General features: G+C 37.5%; 2 protein-coding genes across 2 annotated transcripts; both read right to left on the bottom strand.

Moving 5' to 3' along the window:
• Positions 1-4562: 4562 nt before the first annotated feature.
• On the bottom strand, positions 4563-5506 carry LOC102394867 (olfactory receptor 8B3-like). Its single transcript, XM_045165631.1, has one exon. It carries the CDS (start codon positions 5493-5495, stop codon positions 4563-4565), a length of 933 nt encoding a protein of 310 aa, XP_045021566.1. The 5' UTR covers positions 5496-5506.
• A 7556-nt stretch (positions 5507-13062) lies between these two features.
• Positions 13063-14050, bottom strand: LOC102389320 (olfactory receptor 145-like). The gene has a single exon (XM_006056077.4). It carries the CDS (start codon positions 13993-13995, stop codon positions 13063-13065), a length of 933 nt encoding a protein of 310 aa, XP_006056139.4. The 5' UTR covers positions 13996-14050.
• Between the last annotated feature and the right edge of the window lie 11334 nt (positions 14051-25384).

A 25384-nucleotide genomic window follows, 5' to 3' on the forward strand; every position in this document is an offset into this window, starting at 1 on the left:
TTGGAGATCAAGTCAGTCTGCTAATCACAACAGAATGAATTTGGTCACAAAAGAGACACTTCCAGTAGCCATTCTTCTCAAAGGGAATCTGTGGATACAGGAGGAAAGTGTTCCATTGGAGAACAACTCAGCTCTTCCCACAAAAGATCTCATCCTACAAAAGAATATTTTTGTTGTTGTTGAGTTGCTAAGTCATGTCCAACTCTTTTGTGACTCCATGAACTGTAGCCCACAAGGCTCCTCTGTCCACGGGATTTCCCAGGCAAGAATACTAGAGTGGATTGCCATTTCCTTTTCCAGGGGATCTTCCCAACCCAGGGATTGAACCTGCATCTCCTGCATTAACAGACAGATTCTTAACACCGAGCCACCAGGAAAGTTCAGCACTAAAGAGTGCACACACTGTGGATCCCTGACACTATCCCAACCTAGTCCCATAGAATCTGCCTTCACCTTTGTCACCTTATGGAGTGATGTGGACTTGCCCTTAATTAGAGCTTTTATAATCTAAATATAGCAAAGGATATCACAGACGGCCTACAGAGGGAAGACCAGTGATACCATACACAACCATACCTGCTGGAAAAACCAAGGTAGAGGAGGGGTGGATTAGTGCACTATCATTCTACTCTCATCTCAACATTTCCTCGTTCACTTGAGCTCTTCCCTCACCAGTCGAACTGCAAGCAGTGACCCTAGCAACCTGGTGCTGGCTTCTAATGCACATTAGACTTCATGTGGTCAGAACCAAGAATTCTGTTTCTAATCCAAGAAGATAGTCTATGAGAATTAAGTAGCTCCCCTTGTCATAAATGTAAAAGAGTGAGAGCTTTATCCTCTTACAGGAAACTTCCTGACATGTTTTGAGCCCACTCATGTCTTGGAACATTCTCTGATCTCTTTCCAACAGATTCTCTCAGTTCACTTGAGTCTCAGAACCACACAAAATAAGAAAGACTAGCCATATATTAGGCTCCCCAACTTTCGTCTCAAAACAAGGAATAAGTACTGTAAATTGAGTTGGGTATGTAAGTTGAATTCAGAAACACTCTTCTTAGTTCAGAAAACCACAGAGCTGGTTCCCTTAGCATTGTCACTCTGCTGGTATTGAAAACGTAACTTCAGGTTCTTGGGGCTTCATTTCTTTGATTCTAAAAGGAGACAACCTAGACAAATGCCTAGGAAATGTTTATGATCTAGTGTAATTTCTGATTATATTAAGTCCTTTCAAGCAGTAGAAAAAACAAAGCCTTTAATTACCCACTTGCTAGTAATTAGACATAGAAGATTTAATGTGAGTATAATGATGTAATGCTTTTGGTTAAAAACTGGGTAGAAGCTTTCTAAGTCTCTTTCCAGGAGTGTAGAATATATATATATAAATGTAATAAGGAAATTATAGATCCCAGTGTGTGATCTATCTTTAGTTCTTATGGACCTACTCTTTTACTCATTTTTGCTTTACTCTGGGAACTGTACATCCCTCAGGTAGATCCAAAGTGAATTCCCATCTCTTCATTATCTTCACCTCTGAAGGGAAAGCTAGGACACTGCTTCAGTCCCTCTCTATGCCCATTTCCTAAGTGGACATATTTCCATAAGAGTCCTAATCCAGGTCTCTTTATTTCTTTATCTGAAATTTTTCAAATGTTGCAGTGTTCAAGTTTTACAATAATATGCTCCATATTATACACATAAGCATCCTAACTTGATTCCCCTCCTTTTAGCTAGGTCCAAACAGACACACAGAGCTTCAGTTGCTAACAAGAAGTAATAATTAACTTGATTCTTTAAACTATTGCCAAATGTAAAGTTTAGAAGTATTATTTAAACTTCTATATTATTTTATACACAATATTCTGATAGAATTAAATCTAATTTGACAGAAAGTTTATTTTTTTAAAAAATGAAACAAATTCTATTTTGAGGCTTCTCAAATGGAAATCTTGTGACCAACTTTAACATATTTTGGCACATCAATTAATGCTAAAATACAAAAGAGTGGCTGTACCTCTGTTTGCCTACAGGGTTCCCAAATAGTGTAATTATTATTTAATTCTTTAGATACACTTCTTTTTAAATAAGTAAGACAAGTTTATAAAAAAGGGGTAAAATATAAATGAAAAAAAATTGCCAACTAGGTCAACTATTTTATAAATATAGGCCTTGGCACATGAAAATAATATATGTTGATATTGAGATCAAGGGATGTGGTATGAGTAACACTGAAAATGATAAATCAAGGATATAGCAAGGAGTTAAAAACTGTAAGTCAATGCTTAACATCTAAAAATACAACAAAAGCAAGCATATCAGTGTTGCTAAATTCATAATATCTAACTCTTCAGAGGAGGTTAGAAAATAAGAAAAATTTTAAAATATTATTAAAGTTATCTTTTAAAATGCTGAAACTGCCACAAGTAAGACAAGCATTTTAATAACCATTTCCCCCTATTTTCTCAAAAGAAAAATAATCCAACATTCTATTCCAGAAAACACAGTGTCACAACATTTGATTCATCCACCAAATGTTTCTTGCAAATTATCATAGTTCTCATCATCCTAACTGCAGACTGATTTACAATTTCATGCCTTGAAATCCATAAGAAAGTACCATATGGAAGCCAACAGAAGCAGGAGTGATTTAGTTGTGCCCAGGTTACACCAAATGGATGCAGGTTCATGGGTTTAACTTTTTCTTTAAATATCAAACATTTTAAGCTTTTATCCTAACCAGACAAATCCCATGATCTCTATAATATTTCTGTGGCTGTCTAGAAACAGGAGACTTATAAATAGAGGTTTCTGTTTTCTATCATATTTTTCTAGATTCCATCCTTCTAATTTGAGCTTTAATTACTACTTACCATCTAATCTTATGAAAAAGTATGCTATTTCTTTCTGGTTTTCCACAATTACGGCACAGCTTGTTCACCTTTATTCCTGCAAATACTACTGCTATATGGTCACTATGCATTATAAGTTTAGAAAAACTTTATGGACTGGATATATTCACTTCACCAGATGGAACAGAATAAACATCCAGATTAAAATGCAGATCCTAAGCCTCACGACTACTCTCCACAGGGTCTTCTTATGTATTGGCCATGGATCTGTTGAGGTCCAGCCTCATGCGAGGTTTCTGGGCTTCTTTCTCTCCCATGTCCTGTTCTTTGAATTACAAACATTGCAAGCATTCCAAAAACTAATTTTTAAATTTTGTGAATGAAGAAACATTCTTAGTCACCAATCTTCTCCCCAGTATACTAGCCCAAAAGGCATTATCTTTCCCATAAACAACTATAACAAAACCCCCGATGAACTGTTTTCCTCAAAAATTTAAATAAAATTAAAAAAGAGCAATATGCACTCTGAGAGAAATTCATGTAACACCCTGAAACAAAGCATACTCAGATTAAAAACTAGGATAGTTTTTCCTGTGCCAAGTTTACATAAACAAAATTAAAGAGATACAATAGAAGCCCAGTATATTGAGACAAGTAGTCTTGAAATCAGAAACCTAAACTTATTCTAGACTATTTCATTAAAAACACATATGATTGTAAATAAATCATTAACCACTCTATATAATGACCATATAATGAATACATTTTGACAATCCATTACATGCAGATAACAAAATCCTTTGTCAAAGGAGGCATTCACAGTGCTTACAGATACAAAGTGGGTTATACTTAACAGTCACTATGAAGTCTTCCACTTCAGAAATTAAAAGTGATATAATCTTGCTCATAAAGCCTGGAGAGATGGAAAGAGGAAACATTCTCAGATTCATACTTCTAATGGCAACTGGCAGATAAGACATCCCCAGGGACATTATGTCACCCTCAGTTTCAGTCACTCAGTCGTGTCCGACTCTTTGCGACCCCATGGACTGCAGCACACCAGGCATCCCTGTCCATCGCGAACTCCTGCAGTTTACTCAAATTCACGTCCATTGAGTCGGTGATGCCATCCAACCATCTCACCCTCTGTCGTCCCCTTCTCTTCCTGCCTTCAATCTTTCCCAGCATCAGAGTCTTTTCCAGTGAGTCAGTTCTTTGCATCAGGTGGCCAAAGTATTGGAGTTTCAGCTTCAGCATCAGTCCTTCCAATGAATATTCAGGACTGATTTCCTTTAGGATGGACTGGTTGAATCTCTTTGCAGTCCAAGGGACTCTCAAGAGTCTTCTCCAACACCACAGTTCAAAAGCATAAGTTATGTCACCCTAATGTTCCTTAATTTGATGATTTGTTGACCAGTCTTCTATTTCCACAGGGAAAGTTAAGTTCAGACTAATGCAGAAAATATAATAAATAATTTAATAAATAAACAAAATGATTATAATGAATGATAAATAAGATGGTAAATGTTCTTAATAGTATTAATAAATGGGAACATGTGAGGAAAGGAAATTATGCAAATGGTAAATAAGGAGAGAAGTCTACTCTGTGATAAGTTTAAATAAATTGAAATGTCAAAAATGTCTTTCATATGATACAAAATAGAATAATAAGAGCGCTAATAAGATCATTAAAATTAAAAAGAGAATAGTTTCTAATCAAAACTGTATTCTGCTTACAGTTTTTCTCAGAGCAGTTTTCACATCTTTGTTTCTCAAACTGTAGATTAAGCGGTTCATCATAGCAACCACATTGGTATAAAAGAGAGAAGAGACTTTTTGCTCATCCAGAGACCCAGCAGATGATGGTTTAAGATACATAAATGCACATGATCCAAAGAAGAGAGAAACAGCAATGATGTGGGAACTGCAGGTGCTGATGGCTTTGGACCTGCCCTCTGTGGAACTGATGTGGAAGATGCTGGAGAAAATGAGACCATAAGAGATAAAGATGGTGAGACTGGGTACAGTGATGTTGATGCCCACCGCAGTGAAAACAACCAACTCATTGACATAGGTACTTGTACAGGAGAGCTGAAGCAGAGGATGAATATCACAGAAATAATGGTTGATGGTGTTTGCATCACAGAAGGTCAGTCTCAGCATGCATCCAGTGTGAGCCATGGCACCAGAAAATGCCATTAAGTAGGAACCAAGCATAAGGGTGGAACACACTTTAGGGGACATAACAACATTATACAAAAGTGGGTTACAGATGGCTACATAGCGGTCATAGGCCATTGATGTCAGCAAATAGATTTCAGAAATAACAAAAAAACAGAAAAAGTACAGCTGAGTCATGCACCCCATGTAAGAAATCATATTCTTCTTTGATATGAAGTTAATCAGCATTTTGGGTGTAAACACAGAAGAGTAACAGAGATCTATGAAGGACAAGTTAAAAAGGAAAAAGTACATGGGGGTGTATAGATGTGAATTTAGCAAAATTAAGATAATCAAGCCCAGGTTCCCAATCACAGTGACTATGTACATTCCTAGGAACAGGAAGAACAAGGGGAGTTGGAGATCTGGTTGGTCTGTTAATCCCATCAAAATGAACTGAGTCACGAAAGACCCATTTCCAGGAGCCATTCTTCTCTAAAGGAATCTGTGGATAGAGGAAAAAGAGTTCCATTAGAGAACAACTCACCTCATCCAGTGCCCCATTCTCCAAAACAGAATACACACTGCGAACGCCTGACACTATCCTGACTCAGTCCCATACAGACTGCCTTTTCCATTATCAGGATACAGAGTGATGTGGACTCACCTATATAGAGTTTCTATAAGCCAAATATAGCAAAGTAGATCACAATCATACTAGAGATGGAAGACAAGAGATGCCATATGCAAATATACCCTCTGGAAAAACCCAGGGAAAAGAAGGATGGACAAGGATGCAACTCTTCTACTCTCTTCTCAACATTCCCTCATTCCCCTGAACTCTTCCCTCACCAGTACAACTGGAGGCAGTGACCCTAGCAACCTGGCGCTGGCTTATCATGCAGATACACCTTATGTGGCAGGAACCAAGAACACTGCTTCTAAACCAAGATGAGGGGACCTGAGTCTAGGAGAATTGTTACCAACCTTGTCACAGAGTAAAAATCATAAAGGAAGAAGAGTGAGAGATCAACCTACTTAGAGGAAATTTCCTGACTGATATGTCCTTTGAGCCCCTCTAATATTCTCTGATTCTTCTCAAACAGATATTTCTAGAAGTTTACTTGCATCTCAGCTACACAAGACAAGAAAGAATGGACATATAATAGGTCCCTGAACTTTGAACACCAAACAACGAATAAATATTGTAAATTAAATTCAGAAACTCACCCAACTTTGATCTTAAAACTGCAGGACTGTCTCCCTTACCCTATGTCTTTACCCTGTTGGTTCTGGAAATGTCATTTCACATTCTCCAGGCTTGATCCCATTGATTTCATGGGAGAGGAGCTAGACATTAATTCACCTATGCCCTGGAAATCTTTCTGAGCTTCTATAATTTCTGTTATCTTCAGTGTTTTCAAGCAACAGAAGAAAAATAATCCTTTTATTATCATACTTGCTACTTGATTAGACACAGATTTAATGTGAGTGCAGTGATGTAATGCACTTGGTGAAAAACAGGTTAGAAGCTTGCTTGGTCTCCTCCCCAGGGTGTAGATTATATGTACAATATGGAATAAAGAAATTATGGATCCTGGCTCATGATCTGTCTTTAGTTCCTTAGGGGCTCACTCTTCCACTCATTTTTGCTTTACTCTGGGGACTGGTAGATCCAAAGTGAATTCCCATCTCCTCATTATCTACACCTCTGATGGGAAAGCTACTATATTTGTCTCTTTATTCACATTTACTAAATGGACCTATTTTTACAAAAGACCTACTTCCAGGTTTCTTTATTTCTTTATCTGAACACATCAAATGTTGCAGCAACTAATTTCAGTTGTTCTCTTTGTGAGATGTCTGTGAAATAATTTACAATATAGTATAGCCCTTCTATAGTTTATATTTTTAACATAGTCCTGAAATTTCTACCAGCCTCTCCTGCTGCCTAATTTTCTGTAACATTTCAGTAAATGAAGTTATCTATTCTTCTCATCATAGAAAAGAGAATGGGTTATGGAGTTAGAGAGTGCTATGAATCCTACCTTCCTTCTTCCACTTTTACACACTATAACCCTTTGGAAAAGTTATTGAATCTCTTGGTTCTCCTATGTAAAATAAGGAATGTAAAAATAGCATCTCTTCCGTTGAGCTGTTGTGTTAATCAAATAAAAAAAAAACAAACTAAAATGGTTGGTCCAGTATTGGCATATGAGTGTCAATAAAAGTCAGCTGTTATTACTCATGTTCTCATAAATTTCAGTAGATTCTCTTTCACAATACTCATCAGACTTTTCCCCTTTAATTCATACTTTTCTATAAACTGTATATTCTATGAGGACAAACATCTATTCTATCTTGTTAACTATTTGGATCCTGAAACTAAGAACAATGTTGGAACAATGCTGAGAACACAGAAAGAATTTAATGAATACTTCTGAAACTTAGAAAGATGGTAATGAAACTCATCTTATTTTTATCTAAGAGCTTTCAGAATACATTCACAACTTCTCTTGTGCTAAACCATAATATCTGCAACCACAGTGACCTGCATCCATCTGTCCCCAGCCACCGCACAACTTCTGGCTTATGATTGAACTGAACTAGTGTAATGTTGAACTATAGTAGCTCCTAACTATTATTTTCACATTTTCCCACATATTCAGTCTTATCTGGTCATGATTAATGCTACTAGAATAACATCTGAAAACACAGCTCTGTCCCTCCCTAGTTCAAGAACTTTCAGTGGTTCTCCATTACCCACTTGAAAATTGAAGCTATGTAGTAAAAACATAATTCTCAAAACTATGATTAAGGTTTGGTTAAAATTCAAGAAGAAATTGAGTCAGAGTTAACTTTGATGAGAAGCCTGAAAGTACCGTTCTGATTAGTATCTTGTACACTTGAAATATGGTACAAAACCTTACCTTTATCAAAAACATAAAAAAGAAAGTAGGAGAATGCTTACTTAACAAAGACCATTCAATTGTCTTGGGAGATTCAACCCATTTTAGAAATATATATGTTTTTGTGTGAAAAATAAACCTACATGAGTCTATCTTTAAACACACTACTTATATTGAGTGGAAGGAGGGAGAAGAATATCATTCTAAGATAATGGAGTGTTCTCTCTCTTATTGATAGGAAAGCACCAAATGCTCAAAAATATGCCTTCAAAATGCTCCAAGAAAGAGGGCATCCACAAACAAAATAATGACTTGTGCAGCTACCACAATTATATAATTTGTTTGTTTGTAGTGGGGCAAAACTTAAAAGGGAGATGGAAGAAACCACTAGGCGCTGAATTTCTGAAGAATGAAAATTAAAATCATGCCATGCGAAATATTAAATATAAGCTTCTTTGAAACATCTTCTTAGTTCTCTATGTCATGTTTAAAATCTTCCCAATATATTGTATAATATTTGAAATCACTAGCTAGCTAAATTAGGAAAGAAAATATATATTCATGATGCAACATTGTAGAAAAGAATCCAATTTCACAGCAATTTAGAAAAAGTTCTGTCCTGGTTGATGGGCACAGGAGAAACCAAGGGCTTACAAGGTTGACTCTAAGATTAAACACCTTCAGCAGAACTGTAACTTCCCTCAAAGCCGGTCAGTGCCAGTCACATAACTCAAGAAAGGAAGAACTACAAAGAGATCAAACCAGTCAGTCTTAAAGGAACTCAGTTTTAAATATTCATTGGGAGGGCTGGTGTTGAAGCTGAAGCTCCAATACTTTGGCCAACTGATGCGAAGAATGGAGTCATCAGAAAGGATGCTAATTCTGGGAAAGACTAAAGGCAGGAGCAGAATGGGATGAAAGAAGATGTGATGGCTGGATGGCATCACCGAATCGATGCATATGAGTTTGAACATGCTCCAGGAGTTGGTGATGCACAGGGAAGCCTGGAATGCTGCAGCCCATGGGGTCGCAAACAGTCAGACACAACTGAGCAACTGAACTAAACATTTAAATACTCTGGTCACAGCTGAATTCTACCAAAATTTAGAGAAGAGCTAACACCTATCCTGCTCAAACTCTTCCAGAAAATTGCAGAGGAAGGTAAACTTCCAAACTCATTCTATGAGGCCACCATCACCCTAATACCAAAACCTGACAAAGATGCCACAAAAAAAGAAAACTACAGGCCAATATCACTGATGAACATAGACGCAAAAATCCTTAACAAAATTCTAGCAATCAGAACCCAACAACACATTAAAAAGATCATACACCATGACCAAGTGGGCTTTATCCCAGGGATGCAAGGATTCTTCAATATCCGCAAATCAATCAATGTAATACAACACATTAACAAATTGAAAAATAAAAACCATATGATTATCTCAAAAGATGCAAAGAAAGCCTTTGACAAAATTCAACATCCATTTATGATAAAAACTCTCCAGAAAGCAGGAATAGAAGGAACATACCTCAACATAATCAAAGCTGTATATGACAAACCCACAGCAAACATTATTCTCAATGGTGAAAAATTGAAAGCATTTCCTCTAAAGTCAGGAACAAGACAAGGGTGCCCACTTTCACCATTACTATTCAACATAGTTTTGGAAGTTTTGGCCACAGCAATCAGAGCAGAAAAAGAAATAAAAGGAATCCAAATTGGAAAAGAAGAAGTAAAACTCTCACTATTTGCAGATGACATGATCCTCTACATAGAAAACCCTAAAGACTCCACCAGAAAATTACTAGAACTAATCAATGAATACAGTAAAGTTGCAGGATATAAAATCAACACCCAGAAATCCCTTGCATTCCTATACACTAATAATGAGAAAACAGAACGAGAAATTAAGGAAACAATTCCATTCACCATTGCAACGAAAAGAATAAAATACTTAGGAATATATCTACCTAAAGAAACTAAAGACCTATATATAGAAAACTATAAAACACTGGTGAAAGAAATCAAAGAGGATACTAATAGATGGAGAAATATACCATGTTCATGGATTGGAAGAATCAATATAGTGAAAATGAGTATACTACCCAAAGCAATTTATAGATTCAATGCAATCCCTATCAAGCTACCAACAGTATTCTTCACAGAACTAGAACAAATAATTTCACAATTTGTATGGAAATACAAAAACCCTCGAATAGCCAAAGCTATCTTGAGAAAGAAGAATGGAACTGGAGGAATCAACCTGCCTGACTTCAGGCTCTACTACAAAGCCCCAGTCATCAAGACAGTATGGTACTGGCACAAAGACAGAAATATAGATCAATGGAACAAAATAGAAAGCCCAGAGATAAATCCACGCACCTATGGACACCTTATCTTTGACAAAGGAGGCAAGGATATACAATGGATTAAAGACAATCTCTTTAACAAGTGGTGCTGGGAAATCTGGTCAACCACTTGTAGAAGAATGAAACTAGAACACTTTCTAACACCATGCACAAAAATAAACTCAAAATGGATGAAAGATCTAAATGTGAGACCAGAAACTATAAAACTCCTAGAGGAGAACATAGGCAAAACACTCTCTGACATACATCACAGCAGGATCCTCTATGACCCACCTCCCATAATACTGGAAATAAAAGCAAAAATAAACAAATGGGACCTAATTAACCTTAAAAGCTTCTGCACATCAAAGGAAACTATAAGCAAGGTGAAAAGGCAGCCTTCAGAATGGGAGAAAATAATAGCAAATGAAGCAACTGACAAACAACTAATCTCAAAAATATACAAGCAACTCCTACAGCTCAACTCCAGAAAAATAAATGACCCAATCAAAAAATGGGCCAAAGAACTAAATAGACATTTCTCCAAAGAAGACATACAGATGGCTAACAAACACATGAAAAGATGCTCAACATCACTCATTATCAGAGAAATGCAAATCAAAACCACTATGAGGTACCATTTCACACCAGTCAGAATGGCTGCGATCCAAAAGTCTACAAGCAATAAATGCTGCAGAGGGTGTGGAGAAAAGGGAACCCTCTTACACTGTCGGTGGGAATGCAAACTAGTACAGTCGCTATTGAGAACAGTGTGGAGATTCCTTAAAAAACTGAAAATAGAACTGCCTTATGACCCAGCAATCCCACTGCTGGGCATACACACTGAGGAAACCAGAAGGGAAAGAGATATGTGTACCCCAATATTCATCGCGGCACTGTTTATAATAGCTAGGACATGGAAGCAACCTAGATGTCCATCAGCAGATGAATGGCTAAGAAAGCTGTGGTACATATACACAATGGAGTATTACTCAGCCATTATAAAGAATACATTTGAATCAGTTCTAATGAAGTGGATGAAACTGGAGCCTATTATACAGAGTGAAGTAAGCCAGAAAGAAAAACACCAATACAGTATACTAACACATATATATGGAATTTAGAAAGACAGTAACGATAACCTTGTATACGAGACAGCAAAAGAGACACTGATGTATAGAACAGTCTTTTGGACTCTGTGGGAGAGGGAGAGGGTGGGATGATTTGGGAGGATGGCATTGAAACATGTATAATATCATATATTAAACGAGTCGCCAGTTCAGGTTCGATACACGATACTGGATGCTTGGGACTGGTGCGCTGGGAAGACCCAGAGGGATGGTATGGGGAGGGAGGAGGGAGGAGGGTTCAGGATGGGGAACACATGTACGCCTGTGGCGGATTCATTCGATGTATGGCAGAACCAATACAATATTGTAAAGTTTAAAAATAAAATAAAATTTAAAAAAAATTTTTTTAAAAAAAGAACTTGTTAAGGAAAAATCAATCATGTTCATATTGCAATTGGGAGTGAAATATGAGTGGTCATCTAAAAATATCAGCCAAGGATTAAGTTGTGCTGAACACCTCAAACAAAAACAAGTCAAACATCAGTTTTGCCAAATTTCAAAATACATAAATACTGACTGGAGATTAAGAAGAGTGTTTAGTAATTAATATTTTTCAAAATATCTTAGAAAATGATTACAGGGTCACTGATACAGCATATTGAAGATTTTTAAAGTAGCACACTTTTGCTTTCAAAAAAAAATCCAACATTCATGTCATAACTTGCTTTATTCTCATATTTCTTTCACATTGGCATTATTCTCCCAGCTGCAATTTAATGTTTCTGTACCTAAAACTCCATATGAATGTAGCACACAGAAGCCAACAAAATGAGAAATAATCTACTTGTTCAAAAGTCATCTAGCCCTGTTGGTTTAACATTTTAAATCATAAATAACTTAAGCTTTCATCTTATATAGAGAAATTCTGTGATCTCAATAGTATCTAGGGTCCTGCACAAGGAGTGAGTCCATAGGTAAAGGTTTTCTACTGAAATAAAATAACATTATGAGGAGTGTATAGAGTATACTGAAGAATAATATACTTGAAGTCAAAATGATAAGACTTTAGTCTACAATTTTTCTTTCTAAAGCTGTGTGACTTTAAGTAAATCATTATCCACTCTTGGTTTCACTTTCCCACCCATGCAAAACATGTATTTTGATGACTGGTTATGTGTCAGTTTTACTTACAAAGGTGAAAAATAAAACTCTTTGCTAAAAGAAGCTTAACACTAAAGATTTACATATGGGAAATGGATTATCCTTGATACCCTTAGAATCATCAATCTCTGGTATTTCAAGAAGGTATATTATTGCCAAGTGAAAATTGGAAAGATAAGAGTAGAAACAGAGTATCTTATTTATCCTTATTGCAAGTTGATAGATTAAAAATAACCCATGTGATAGGTTTCAGTCTAATGTTATATAATTTGTTATTTGGAGGCCATTCATCTTTTCCCAGTGGAAAAATAATTTCAAAAATTATAATAAAAAAGATAATATATTCACTATTTAATGTTATGACTATGCAAGAAAAAGAGAATATATGTATTTTGAAAACTAAGAAAAATATATAAAAATGGAAATAAATTATTCAAACAGGATTTAAATTTCTTTAAGATACTAGGTTAAAAAAGGTAACAAAAAATATGGTAAGAAGGTTTCCATTAAAATTAAAAACAATATATCACAGTACAAGTTACTTGTGCACACAGACAGTTTTGATTAAAACTGTCTCCTACTCAGAGATTTTCTCAGAGCAAGTTTAACATCTTTGTTCCTCAAGCTGTAGATTAATGGGTTCATCATAGGAATCATATTGGTGTAAAAGACAGAAGAGATTTTCCCCTCATCCATAGACACAGCAGAAGGTGGTTTGAGATACATGAATGCCCCTGATCCAAAGAAGAGAGAAACAGCAATGATGTGCGAACTGCAGGTGCTAAAGGCTTTGGACCTGCCCTCTGTGGAGCTGATGTGGAGGATGTTGGTGAGGATGAGACCATAAGAGACAAAGATGGTGAGACTGGGCACAATGATATTGATGCCTCCTACGATGAACACTTCCAGCTCACTGACATAGGTACTTGTGCAGGAGAGTTCGAGCAGAGGGAGGATGTCACAGAAATAATGGTTGATGGTGTTTGCATCACAGAAGGTCAGTCTCAGCATGCATCCAGTGTGAGCCATGGCACCAGAAAATGCCATCAAGTAGGAACCAAGCATAAGGCTGGAACACACTTTAGGGGACATGGTAGCTGTATACAAAAGTGGCTTACAGATAGCCACAAAGCGGTCATAGGACATTGATGTCAGCACATAGCATTCTGAAATGATAAAAAAACAGAAGAAGTAGAGCTGGGTCATGCACCCCATGTAAGAAATAATATTCTTCTTTGGTAAGAAGTTAATCAGCATTTTTGGTGTAAATACAGAAGAATAACAGAGGTCTATGAAGGACAAGTTTAAAAGGAAAAAGTACATGGGGGTGTGTAGGTGTGAATTCAGTGCAATTAACATTATCAATCCCAAATTTCCCAGCACAGTGACCATGTACATTCCTAAGAACAGGAAGAATAGAGGGAGTTGGAGATCTGGCTGGTTGGTTAATCCCAACAGAATGAATTTGGTCACAAAAGAGCCATTTCCAGGAGCCATTCTTCTCTAAGGTGATCTGTGAGCACAGAAGAAAAAGGTTACATGGAGAACAATGACTCAATTTTCACACAATATCTCCTCTCACAAGTGTGCTGTTTGGGCTGGGGATATCTGAGAGTAACCCAGCCTGGACTCACAGAATTGTCTTACCTACTCTCTCATGGAATTGTGTTACCATTATCCTGAAACTAAGTGACAGGGAATTTCACTTTTTTGGGTCTTTATAAACGAAGTAGAAAAGAATATCAAAACTTAGCCTACAGAAGGAAGGAAACCACTGCCCTGTGCAGACTTGACTGCTTGGGATAAAAAACAAACAGTGGATAAAGGAGAGGTTTGGACGAGGACTGACTCATTCTTCCCACATCTAAACATTTCTCCTTTCACTTGGAGTCTCCCCTCACCAGTAAGACTATAGGCAGAGACTCTAGCAATCAGGTGCTGGCCTTTAAAGCAGATTAGACCTGGTGGCGTGAGAACAAAGAAAATTGCTTCTTAACTAAAACTAAATGGCCAGAGTCTACAAGAGGTTAACTCTTCACCCCACATTGCAGAGTAAAAGTCTAGATAAGACTTCCCTCCATGGAGAGGGAACTTATACTGACTGATCTAATGCATTCTTTTAGGCCCCTAGTGTCTCTGAGCATTCACTGATCCATATCTTGAATAGACATTTTTCTAAGTTTTATGTGAGTCTCCAGGTGCTAAATTGGAAATAAACTGCGATATCTTAGATCTTTGAACTTCAATTTCAAACAAGAAGGACATGAATAAATGGAATTCAGAAACTCACCTTCCTTTCTCCAGAAAACCCCAGGGCTTTCTTATCATTGGTTTTATCCTCTGTTCTTAGTAGGGCAATTTCAGGTTCTGAAGCTTTGGTTCCTTTGATTAAGAGAAAGCGGCTCACATATATTTTCTGATTTGACTTCAAAATCTTTTAGAAATATAGGTCATAATTTCTGTTTATGACTTTCAGTCCACTCAAGCAGCAGAGAAAAATAAACATTCTTATTATTATTTTTGCCACTTGGTAAGTCACAGATTTAATGTGAGGGTGATGCTATAATGTACTCAGTTATAAATGTGGCAGAAGTTTATTCAGTCTCTTCCCCAGGGAAACACTCTATGTATAATAGGGACCTGGGGGGATTGCATTTGCATCCTGTACCTTAATCTGACCTTTGTCCCTTAGAGATTCAATAGTTTACTCAAGTTTTCCTTTCACTTAGGGATTGTCCATTCACCAAAGGAGGGCCAAATCTCCCATTTTCTGTTCATGTAGATTACAGAAATGAAGAGGAAGCCCTAGTCTCTTTTTTCCTACAAAAACAGCTGATTCAAAAACAATTTATGCACCGAATATGTAAGATTCAGAAACTTGTTAAGAGAGTCTTTCACCAAGTTCATGGAAAAAGATATACCACACAAATAGAGACCAAAAGAAAGCAGGAGTAGCAATACTCATATCAGATAAAATAGACTGTAAAACAAAGGCTGTGAAAAGAGACAAAGTAGGACACTACATAATGATCAAAGATCAATCCAAGAAGAAGATATAAAAATTATAAATATATATGCACCCAACATAGGAGCACCACAATATGTAAGACAAATGCTAACAAGTATGAAAGGGGAAATTAACAATAACACAATAATAGTGGGAGACTTTAATACCCCACTCACACCTATGGATAGATCAACTAAACAGAAAATTAACAAGGAAACACAAACTTTAAACGATACAATAGACCAGTTAGACCTAATTGATATCTATAGGACATTTCATCCCAAAATAATGAATTTCACCTTTTTCTCAAGTGCACATGGAACCTTCTCCAGGATAGATCACATCCTGGGCCATAAAGCTAGCCTTGGTAAATTCAAAAAAATAGAAATCATTCCAAGCATCTTTTCTGACCACAATGCAGTAAGATTAGATCTCAATTACAGGAGAAAAAACTATTAAAAATTCCAACATATGGAGGCTGAACAACACGCTGCTGAATAACCAACAAATCACAGAAGAAATCAAAAAAGAAATCAAAATTTGCATAGGAACGAATGAAAATGAAAACACAACAACCCAAAACCTGTGGGACACTGTAAGAGCAGTCCTAAGGGGAAAGTTCATAGCAATACAGGCACACCTCAAGAAAGAAGAAAAAAGTCAAATAAATAACCTAACTCCACACCTAAAGCAACTAGAAAAGGAAGAAATGAAGAACCCCAGGGTTAGTAGAAGGAAAGAAATCTTAAAATTAGGGCAGAAATAAATTCAAAAGAGACCATAGCAAAAATCAACACAGCCAAAGCTGGTTCTTTGAGAGGATAAATAAAATTGAAAAACCACTAGCCAGACTCATCCAGAAATGAGTCCTAGCAAATCAGTGCTGGTGCTGTGCTTACTCGCTCAGTCTTGTCCAACTCTTTGTGACCCCATGGACTGTAACCTGCCAGGCTCCTCTGTCCATGGGGATTCTACAGGCAAGAATACTGGAGTGGGTTGCCATGCCCTTCTCCAGGGGATTTTCCCAACCCAGGGATCGAACCCATGTGCCCCTCATTGCAGATGGATTCTTTATCATCTGAGAAACCAGGGAATCCCAAGAATACTGGAGTGGGTAGCTCATGCCTTCTCCAGGGGATCTTCTTGACCTAAATAGAACAAGGGTCCCCTGCATTGTAGGTGGATTCTTTACCACCTGGGCTACCAGGGAATCCCAATTAACTGGCCTATCAATGACTCACTTATAGGAAAAATATTCCCTCTGAGATTTTCTAATCCATCAATTCTCTACACAGTCTAGAAATTAACTCTTATTAAAGAGTAAAGGAGAAATGGGTCTTCAGGTGAAAGCTTTCTTATAATTTAAATGGTTCTGAAATAACAATTTTCTTCTGTATCAGAACTTGAACAGTGCAAAAAACTCAGGTTCTTGAGTACCCTCACCATTTTTGGTTTCCACACCGAGGTAGAGTTTATAGTGAGACTGTATCTCAGCCTGTTCTATCTACCTCTATGTGGCCTTTTTCTCACCTTACAAGGTGAAGAAAGTGCTCAGCAAGTTTTCAGATCTTTTTCAGAGGTGATTGTTTCATATATAGCTGTAGAATCACTGCATTCATGGAGGGAGGTGAGCTCAGGATCTTCCTATGTCACCATCTTGAACCACGTTCCCTAAAACTGGGCTTCCCTGATAGCTCAGTTGGTAAAGAATCCGCCTGCAATGCAGGAGACCCCGGTTCAATTCCTGGGTCAGCAAGATCCGCTGGAGAAGCAATAAGCTACCCACTCCAGTATTCTTGGGCTTCCCTTGTGGCTCAGCTGGCAAAGAATCCACCTGCAATGCGGGAGACCTGGGTTCAATCCCTGGGTTGGGAAGAACCCCTGGTGAAGAGAAAGGCTACCCACTCCAGCATTTTGGCCTGGAGAATTCCATGGACTGTATAGTCCCTGGGGCTGCAATGAGTCAGACATGACTGAGTAGTTTTCACTTTCACTAAATGTATACAGTCAATTTTTTCTCAATAAAACTGCAAAAGTATGAAAAAGTTACTAAATAAGATATTTTATTTTTAAATGACAGAAAACGTATGGCCATTGGACTTCTACCACTTTACTACTGGTGGTCCAGTAGTAAAGATTCCACCTGCCAATGCAGGAGACATGGGTACAATTCCTGATACAGGAAGATTCCACATGTTCTGGTACAACTAAGTCCATTCACCACAACCACTGAGCCCCTGGGCCACGACAACTGAAGCGCACGCTCTAGAGTCCAAGTGAGGCAATTACTGAGTTTGCAAGCCACAACTTGAGAGTAATCCCCACAGGCCACAACTAGAGATAGCCCAGATACATGTTTGGAACAACTTAAGTATGGGATTCTGTCTCTTCAATTGTAAATTTAATGAAATTTAAACAGAGAGCAAGTGCTCTTAATTTTTAAAATTTAGTGTCACATTGATCTGGGCTGTTCTGACAACACTTTGAAGTCTTAGTACAATAAAAGGTAAAAATATCTTAATTTTTATATTGGTTTCATGATGAAGTGATAATATTTTGGCTCTATTGAGTTACAGGAATCACTATTGTAATTAATGTCACATCTTTCTCTTTTATCTTTTTAATTTGGCTAGCAGAAAATTTGAAATCACATGTAAAAGGACTTGAAGTATATTTAAATTGGATATTGCTATAACCACTCTTTTTTTTTTTTTTAATTTCCTTCCCATTTAGGTCACTACAGAGAATTGAATAGAGGTTTTTGTGCTATACAAGAGGTTCTCATTAGTTACCTATATTATACATAGTAGTGTTTATATGTCAGTCCCAATGAACTAATTCATCTCACCTCCTCTTCTTATTTTTTTTGTTGTTGTTCAGTTTCCCAGCCTTGTCTGACACTTTGTGACCCCGTGGACTATAGCATGCCAGGCTTCCCTGTCCTTCACTATCTCCCAGAGTTTGCTCAAACTCATGTCCATTGAGTCGATGATGCCATCCAATCATCTCATCCTCTGTCATCCCCTTGTCATCATGTCCTAAAATCTTGCCCAGCATCAGGGTCTTTTCCAATGAGCTCATTCTTTGCATCAGGTGGCCAAAGTATTGGAGTTTCAGCTTCAGCATCAGTCCTTCCAATGAGTATTCAGGGCTAATTTCCTTTAGGATTGAGTGGTTTCATGTCCTTTTTGTCCAAGGTACTCTCTGCAACCCCATGAACTATAGCCCACCAGGCTCCTATGTCCATGGGGATTCTCCAGGCAAGAATATTGGAGTGGGTAGCCACTCCCTTCTCCAGGGGATCTTCCCGACCCAAGGATCGAACCCAGGTCTTCCATGTTATAGGATGATTCCTTACCTATCTGAGCCACCAAGGAAGCCTCTTCCCTTCTTAGTACCCATAAGTTTGTTCTCTACATCTGTGACTTTATTTCTTCTTTACCGTTTTAACTAATGGTAGTTAATCTCTACCATTATTCAGGAGGTAATTTAAGAACTTTCTGGTCTGTGATTCAGAGAACCATTTTTGAAAAACTAGAAAACCAGACCTTCCAGCTCTGTTTAGTACATAAGTATAGTCACATTCCATAGTTTACCTCCATTCACATACATTAAAAAAGCAAAACCAACTAAGAATAACTATGCTGTGCAAGCAAAATACCCTGACCCTCTTTTGAAAGAAGTTCAAATAGACAGACGCTGTACTTATTTCTAACTAAAATGTGTTCAAATTGCTCAACTCTCTGCTAAGTTATCTCTTTAGAAATGTCACCACTCTTTATTATAACAAATACTATTTAAACTATTTTATTAATTTTTTACAATCAGTCAAAGACAAATTACTTTCAAGGAAACATCTTCTGTAAATGAAGCACATTTCATTTGCATTTTGATGTTCATGAAAGATTAGTAACTGGGTTTCAGCCACTCTTGTGACCACCTCAAATTATGATAGAACATATAACTTAGTGGACACACCTCTGTGATGTCCACAGATTTCTAAATAACACTGATATTATTTATGCCTGTTTATATATACTTTTTTTTTCAGCAAAGAAAACAAGTTTTTCAAAATGAAGAGTAAGTAAAAGAAAGGGAAAAAAGCAAAAAGCTGCAGCCAAGATCAACTATTTCACATAATTAGAACTTGTAAAGTTAAAATAAATTGTGTTAATATTGGAATCAGGGGAGGGGATGAGTGGTCTTTTTAAACTAAGACAGGATTTATCAATCACAACATCCAAAAAACTAACAGACAAACCAGTTATGCTGAATTTTAAAATAACTGAATAGTGAGTGGAGACTAGGAATGTGACAAATGGTGAATATCATCAAAGGTATCTTAGAAAATATTTAAATTCTCACTTGACACATTGAGTTGAGGGCTTTTAGAGTTGCCTTTTTTAACCTTTTTTCCCCAAAATGATAATAATTCAGGATCCTTTCCAGAAGTCATGGTCACAACTTGGTTCATTCATCCAATATTTTTTTTTTAATTTCTTTAATTTCTCATTGCCATACCAACTGCAGTTCAAGGTTTTCATACCTAAATATCCAAATGGAAATATCATGTGGGAGCCAACAAGAAGGTGTTATTTAGTAATTTCCAAGTCCTCCAGTCCTGTGAGTTTAGTTTATTTTTTCTTTTACTTCAAGTAAATTATGCTTTTATCATCCAAATAAATTATGTGACCTCCACAATATATCTAGGGCCTTCCAGAATGGAGAAAGCAATAGGTAAGGGCTTCCATTTTCTACCATTCTTTGTTCTAAATTCCTTTTTCTTAAATTGAGTTCCAGTTATCCCTAGCTATTTTATCTCCTGGGGCTTCCCAGGTGGCTCAGTGGTAAAGAATCTGCCTGTCAATGCAGGAGATAAAGGTTCCATCCCCAGGTTGGAAGATCCCCTGAAGAAGGAAGTGGCTACCCACTCCAGTATTCTTGCCTGGAAAATCCCATGGACAGAGGTGCCTGGCAGGCTAGAGTCCGTCAGCTCACAGAGCTGAATGTGACTTAAGCTACTGAACAACAATTTTATCTCCTGAAGAGCTGTCCTCTCTCTACCTGCTTCCCCAAACATGACTATAACTTTTCCATCTTCATTTCCAACCACCAATATATGGACATTGTGCATTATAATTTTAATCAAGGCTTTATGGACACTGGAATGTATTTATGATACTCAATGGGATATAAATTCACATTGAAACTGTATCATGACCACTCCCAAGGGGAGCCTCTTATTTACCGCCCATGTGTCTCTCTGAGTCCTGACATATTGCATGATTTAGGCTCCCTTTTCCCACATGTACTGTTCCTGAATTACAGATAGTTACAAACTTTCTAAATTCAAGTCTTTAATTTTTTTTTTTTTTCAGAAAAAGTAACTTCCTTGTTTGAACCTATCTGCTCCCCAATATATTAGCCCCAAAGTTGTCCTAGGTCCCAACAACAACAACAAAAAAAAATCAAGCTTTTTTTTTACAAAATAATTTTTAAAAATGATAGCCACACTGAGGGAAATTCATTTATCATCTTGGGACAAGGCAGAGACACCTTTGAAATTAACAGTGTTTTCTCATATTCCACCATTACTGAAATAAAAGTAATAGAAGAGTATAACAGCAAAATAGATTACAAAGTAGCAAATATGAAATCAGGTTTTCTTTGTTTTTTTGTTTTTTTGTTTTCAGGTTTTCTTTGTAAAGTTAGGTGACTTAAGTAAATCTAACCACTCTAACCTTAACTTTTGCATGCATACAATAAATATAGTTTGATGAACTGTTATGTCTATGCTTGACTGTACAAAGGTTAAAAAAAAAAAAAAAACTCTTTGCCAAAAGAAGCTTGAAGCATAACATTTATATGTGTAAAATGGATTATCCTTGATAGTCATCATAGAACTTTCAAACTCTGGCATTCTTGAAAAGAGCGTGAAAACAGTAGAAATATTTAATTCATGCTTTTAATAGCAAGTGGCAGATAAAAACACCCTCAATGATACAATGTCACTCTATTGTTGTAGAATGCCATTATTTGAAGACCATGCATAATGTTCCAAAGAAAAAAAGTTCAAAAGTGACAATGAAATAAAAAGATGGAGATAATGTTATGATTTAATTAATGCTATTACTAAACAGGAAAAAAAAAAGGGTAGAGAAGATATTTTGATAATCGGGAGAAAAAAAGAGACCCACTCCAAAAAGACTAGAAATTACTTATGAAAAAAGACTCAAATTTCCTTTATCAGGTTAAGGAAAAAAATAGGATTAGAAGGCTGCCATAAATAATATATAATTGCAGCACAGAATCTCCTTGTCACATAACCAACTGCACAGACAGATACTCTTTGATCAAAACTATCTCATACTCAGGGTATTTTTCAGAGCAAGTATAATGTCTTTGTTCCTCAAGCTATAAATTAAGGGGTATAGCAAGGGAACAGTGTTGGTATAAAATACAGAAGAGATTTTTCCCTCATCCTTGGACCCAGCAGAAGATGGTTTGAGATATACAAATGCACCTGATCCAAAGAACAAGGAAACAGCAATTATGTGGGAACTGCAGATGCTGAGGGCTTTGGATATTCCTTCCATTGACTTGATATGGAGGATGCTGGAGAAGATGAGACCATAAAAGATAAAGATGGTGAGACTGGGCACAATGATATTGATGCCCATCAGAATGAAAAGTACCAGCTTATTGATGTGGTAATTGTACAGGAGAGCCGAGAAGAGGGAGCATGTCACAGAAAAAATGGCAGATGATATTTGCATCACAGAAAGTCAGTGTCAGCATAGAGTGTGAGCCATGGCACCAGAAAATGCCATCAAGTAGGAACCAAGGACAAGGCTGGAACACACTTTAGGGGACACGGCAGCATTATACAAAAGTGGGTTACAGATGGCCACATAGGCCATTGATGTCAGCACAGAGATTTCAGAAAGACCAAAAAAACACAAAAAGTTAAGTTGGGTCATGAACCCCATGGAAGAAATAATGTTATTCTTTGATATGAAGGTAACCAGCATTTTTGGTATAAACACAGAAGAATAACTGAGATCTATGAAGGACGAGCTAAAGAGGGAAAAGCACATGGAGGTGTGCAGATGTGAACTCATCCCAATTAAAGTTGCCATGCCCAAGTTTCCCAACACAGTGACTGTTTTATGTTACTAGGAACAGGAAGAACAAGGGGGTTGGAGATCTGGTTGGTCTGTTAATCCCAATAGAAGGAATTCAGTCACAAATGAACCATTTCCAGAAGCCATTCTTTTCTAAGAGAATCTGTGGACAGAAGAGAAAGAATTACACAGAGCAAAATTCAACTTTCACACAACATTTGTTCTCAAAAAAATGCTGCATGCACTGGCAAGATCTGAGACCTGACCAATGTGGACCGTTGCCTATTTTATCATTATCATGAAACTGAGTGACATGGACATAACCTTGTTAGTCTTTATAAGCTACATGAGCAAAAAGTATCAAAACAGCCTACAGCATGAAGCACTTTACTTCCAGATGCAAACATGACTGCTGTAAAATCCACAGTATTGTGTAGAAGTTTGGACAAGGACATAGTTACCCTTCTCTCTTTCATCAATTCTTCCTTCACATGACCCTTCTCTTCACAGTAAAATCGGAGGCAGCAACCCCACTAACCTGGTACTTGTCTAGAACACAGATTACACTTGGTTGAGGGAGAATCAAGAGGATTTTCTAAACCAAAACTAAGGGGCCAGAATCTAGGAGGGATTAAGTTACTGCTCCATGTCACAAAGTAAAAACCATAAATATAGAAGAGTAAGATGTGCTTTGATGGAACTGATTGAGATAACGCATTCTCTGAGCGAAATAACGTCTTTAAACTTTCCCAGCACCCTTCCTTTAACATATTCTTCTGCCAGTTTTGCTGAATCCCAGGGCTAAAAATGAAAGAGAAAGCCATCTATCTTAGCTCCCTGAACACTCATCACAAAAGGAGGGTATTAATATAAGTGGGATTCAGAAACTCACCTTATTAGGCCATCAAACCATGCAATTTCCTTATCTGACTTCTAACCCCATGTCTTAGAAGAGCAACTTCAGGCTCTGAGGCTTTCTTTCCTTTGTTTCTAAGAGGATGCACCCTACACTTAATGTCTGATATGCCCCATAAATCTTTCAGAACTACAGCTCATAATTTTTAAGCAAAATTTAGTTTTTATTATTATCATCTTTGCCACTTGGTAAGCCACAGAAGATTTCATGTGAGTGTAATGGTGTCATACACTCAGTTATCCCAGGGCAGACGCTTACTCAGACACTTACTCAGGAAAACATTCTATGTGTAATAAGGACCTGAGGGGATTTTATTTACAAATATGACCATTATGTGTTTTTCGTCGCTTAGGGATTCAAATGTTTACTCAAGTTTTCCCTTCACTATAGGTATTATTGTCTTCTCTGGCAGTCCAGTGGTTAAGACTCTGAGCTTCCATTGCAGGCAGCCAGGTTCAGTCCTGCTTGGGGAACTAAGATCCCACATGCCACGTGGTACAGACAAAATACATTTGGGGCTTCTCTGGTGGTTCAGCTGGTAAAGAATTTGCCTGCAGTGCGGGAGACCTAGGTTCGATCCCTGGGTGGGGAAGATCCCCTGGAGGAGGGAACGGCTACCCATTCCAGTATTCTGCCCTGGCGAATTCCATGGACTGTGTACTTCATGGAGTTGAAAAGAGTCAGACACAACTGAGTGACTTTCACTTTCATAGAGATTATACATCCCCCAAGGAAAAGCTGAAAATAAATTCCTATTACCTATTCAGCAAGATGATAGAAAAGGAAGCCCTAGAACTATCTACCCACCATGAACACACTGATTCAGAAACATTTCAAGTACAGATTTCCTTTGTAAGAAATCCAGAGAGTCATTAAAAAGGTCCAGCTCCTAGTAATGTATGAAACCAGTTATACAGAAACTGTTGGGGAAATTCAGGAACTCCTCTTTTCATAGTACTTATTCTTCCAAAGAACCTTCAGGTTGGGACCAACTCCCCAGCTCTAGCTTCTCCCTGGGGAAGGAAAGGTATGCACTATGTGGCCAATGCCCCAACTTTTCTTCGGGCTGCCCAGGAGACTGGCTTCAAGACAGCCTGTGTGTCAGAAAGCATAGGGGACCCAGGATAAAGAATTAGTAGCTATCCTGGATGAGAGAGAACCACCTGGGGCTGGAAGCCACTATAGCTCCCCCTCACCAGATCAGCAGAGAACAAAGTACTGAAAACCCTTCTCTTACAGCTTTCCCTGGAGAGGAAGGAAGTGCACCATACATCTCAGGACACAGCATATCTGGGGGCTGCACGTGGACTTGGCTTCGGTCTTGCTTGTTTTAGAGCACTGAGCGGACCACGCACACTTGGAATACCTGGAAGTCCACCAAGAACAAAGAGAGAAGGCTGAACTAACACAAAGGCTGAGTGGTCCACACTGGCCAGGCTTATTAGTGCTCTCTCCAGCACAAGGCTAGCCCATGAAAATTAGGACAGGTGAGTGTTTGGTGTAACATGCAGACACCAAAGCAGAGTCAATGAAGATGAAAACTAGTTGAAATATTTTCTAAAAGAGATTAAGATAAAGTACTCCAAACTGAATTTAATGGAATGGATATGTAAATTACCTGACATAGAATTCAAAAAAGTATCACGCTTACTGTAATCAGAAGATAATACATAAACAAAGTGAGAATTTCACAAAGATACAGAAAACTTAAAAATACTAAGCAGAAATCATAGAGCTAAAAATTAGAATAGAGAGAATGTAGAATGTCACTCAGTCATGTCCGACTCTTTGTGACCCCATTGACTATAGTCCGCCAGGCCCTTCTGTCTGTGGAATTCT

The sequence above is a fragment of the Bubalus bubalis genome, chromosome 5 (genome assembly GCF_019923935.1).
Source record: "Bubalus bubalis isolate 160015118507 breed Murrah chromosome 5, NDDB_SH_1, whole genome shotgun sequence".
In the NCBI taxonomy this organism is placed as follows: Eukaryota; Metazoa; Chordata; class Mammalia; order Artiodactyla; family Bovidae; genus Bubalus; species Bubalus bubalis.

Excerpts from the sequence above, each read along its gene's own strand:
- LOC102394867 (XM_045165631.1), bottom strand. The coding sequence starts at position 5,495 with ATGGCTCCTGGAAATGGGTCTTTCGTGACTCAGTTCATTTTGATGGGA.
- LOC102389320 (XM_006056077.4), bottom strand. The coding sequence starts at position 13,995 with ATGGCTCCTGGAAATGGCTCTTTTGTGACCAAATTCATTCTGTTGGGA.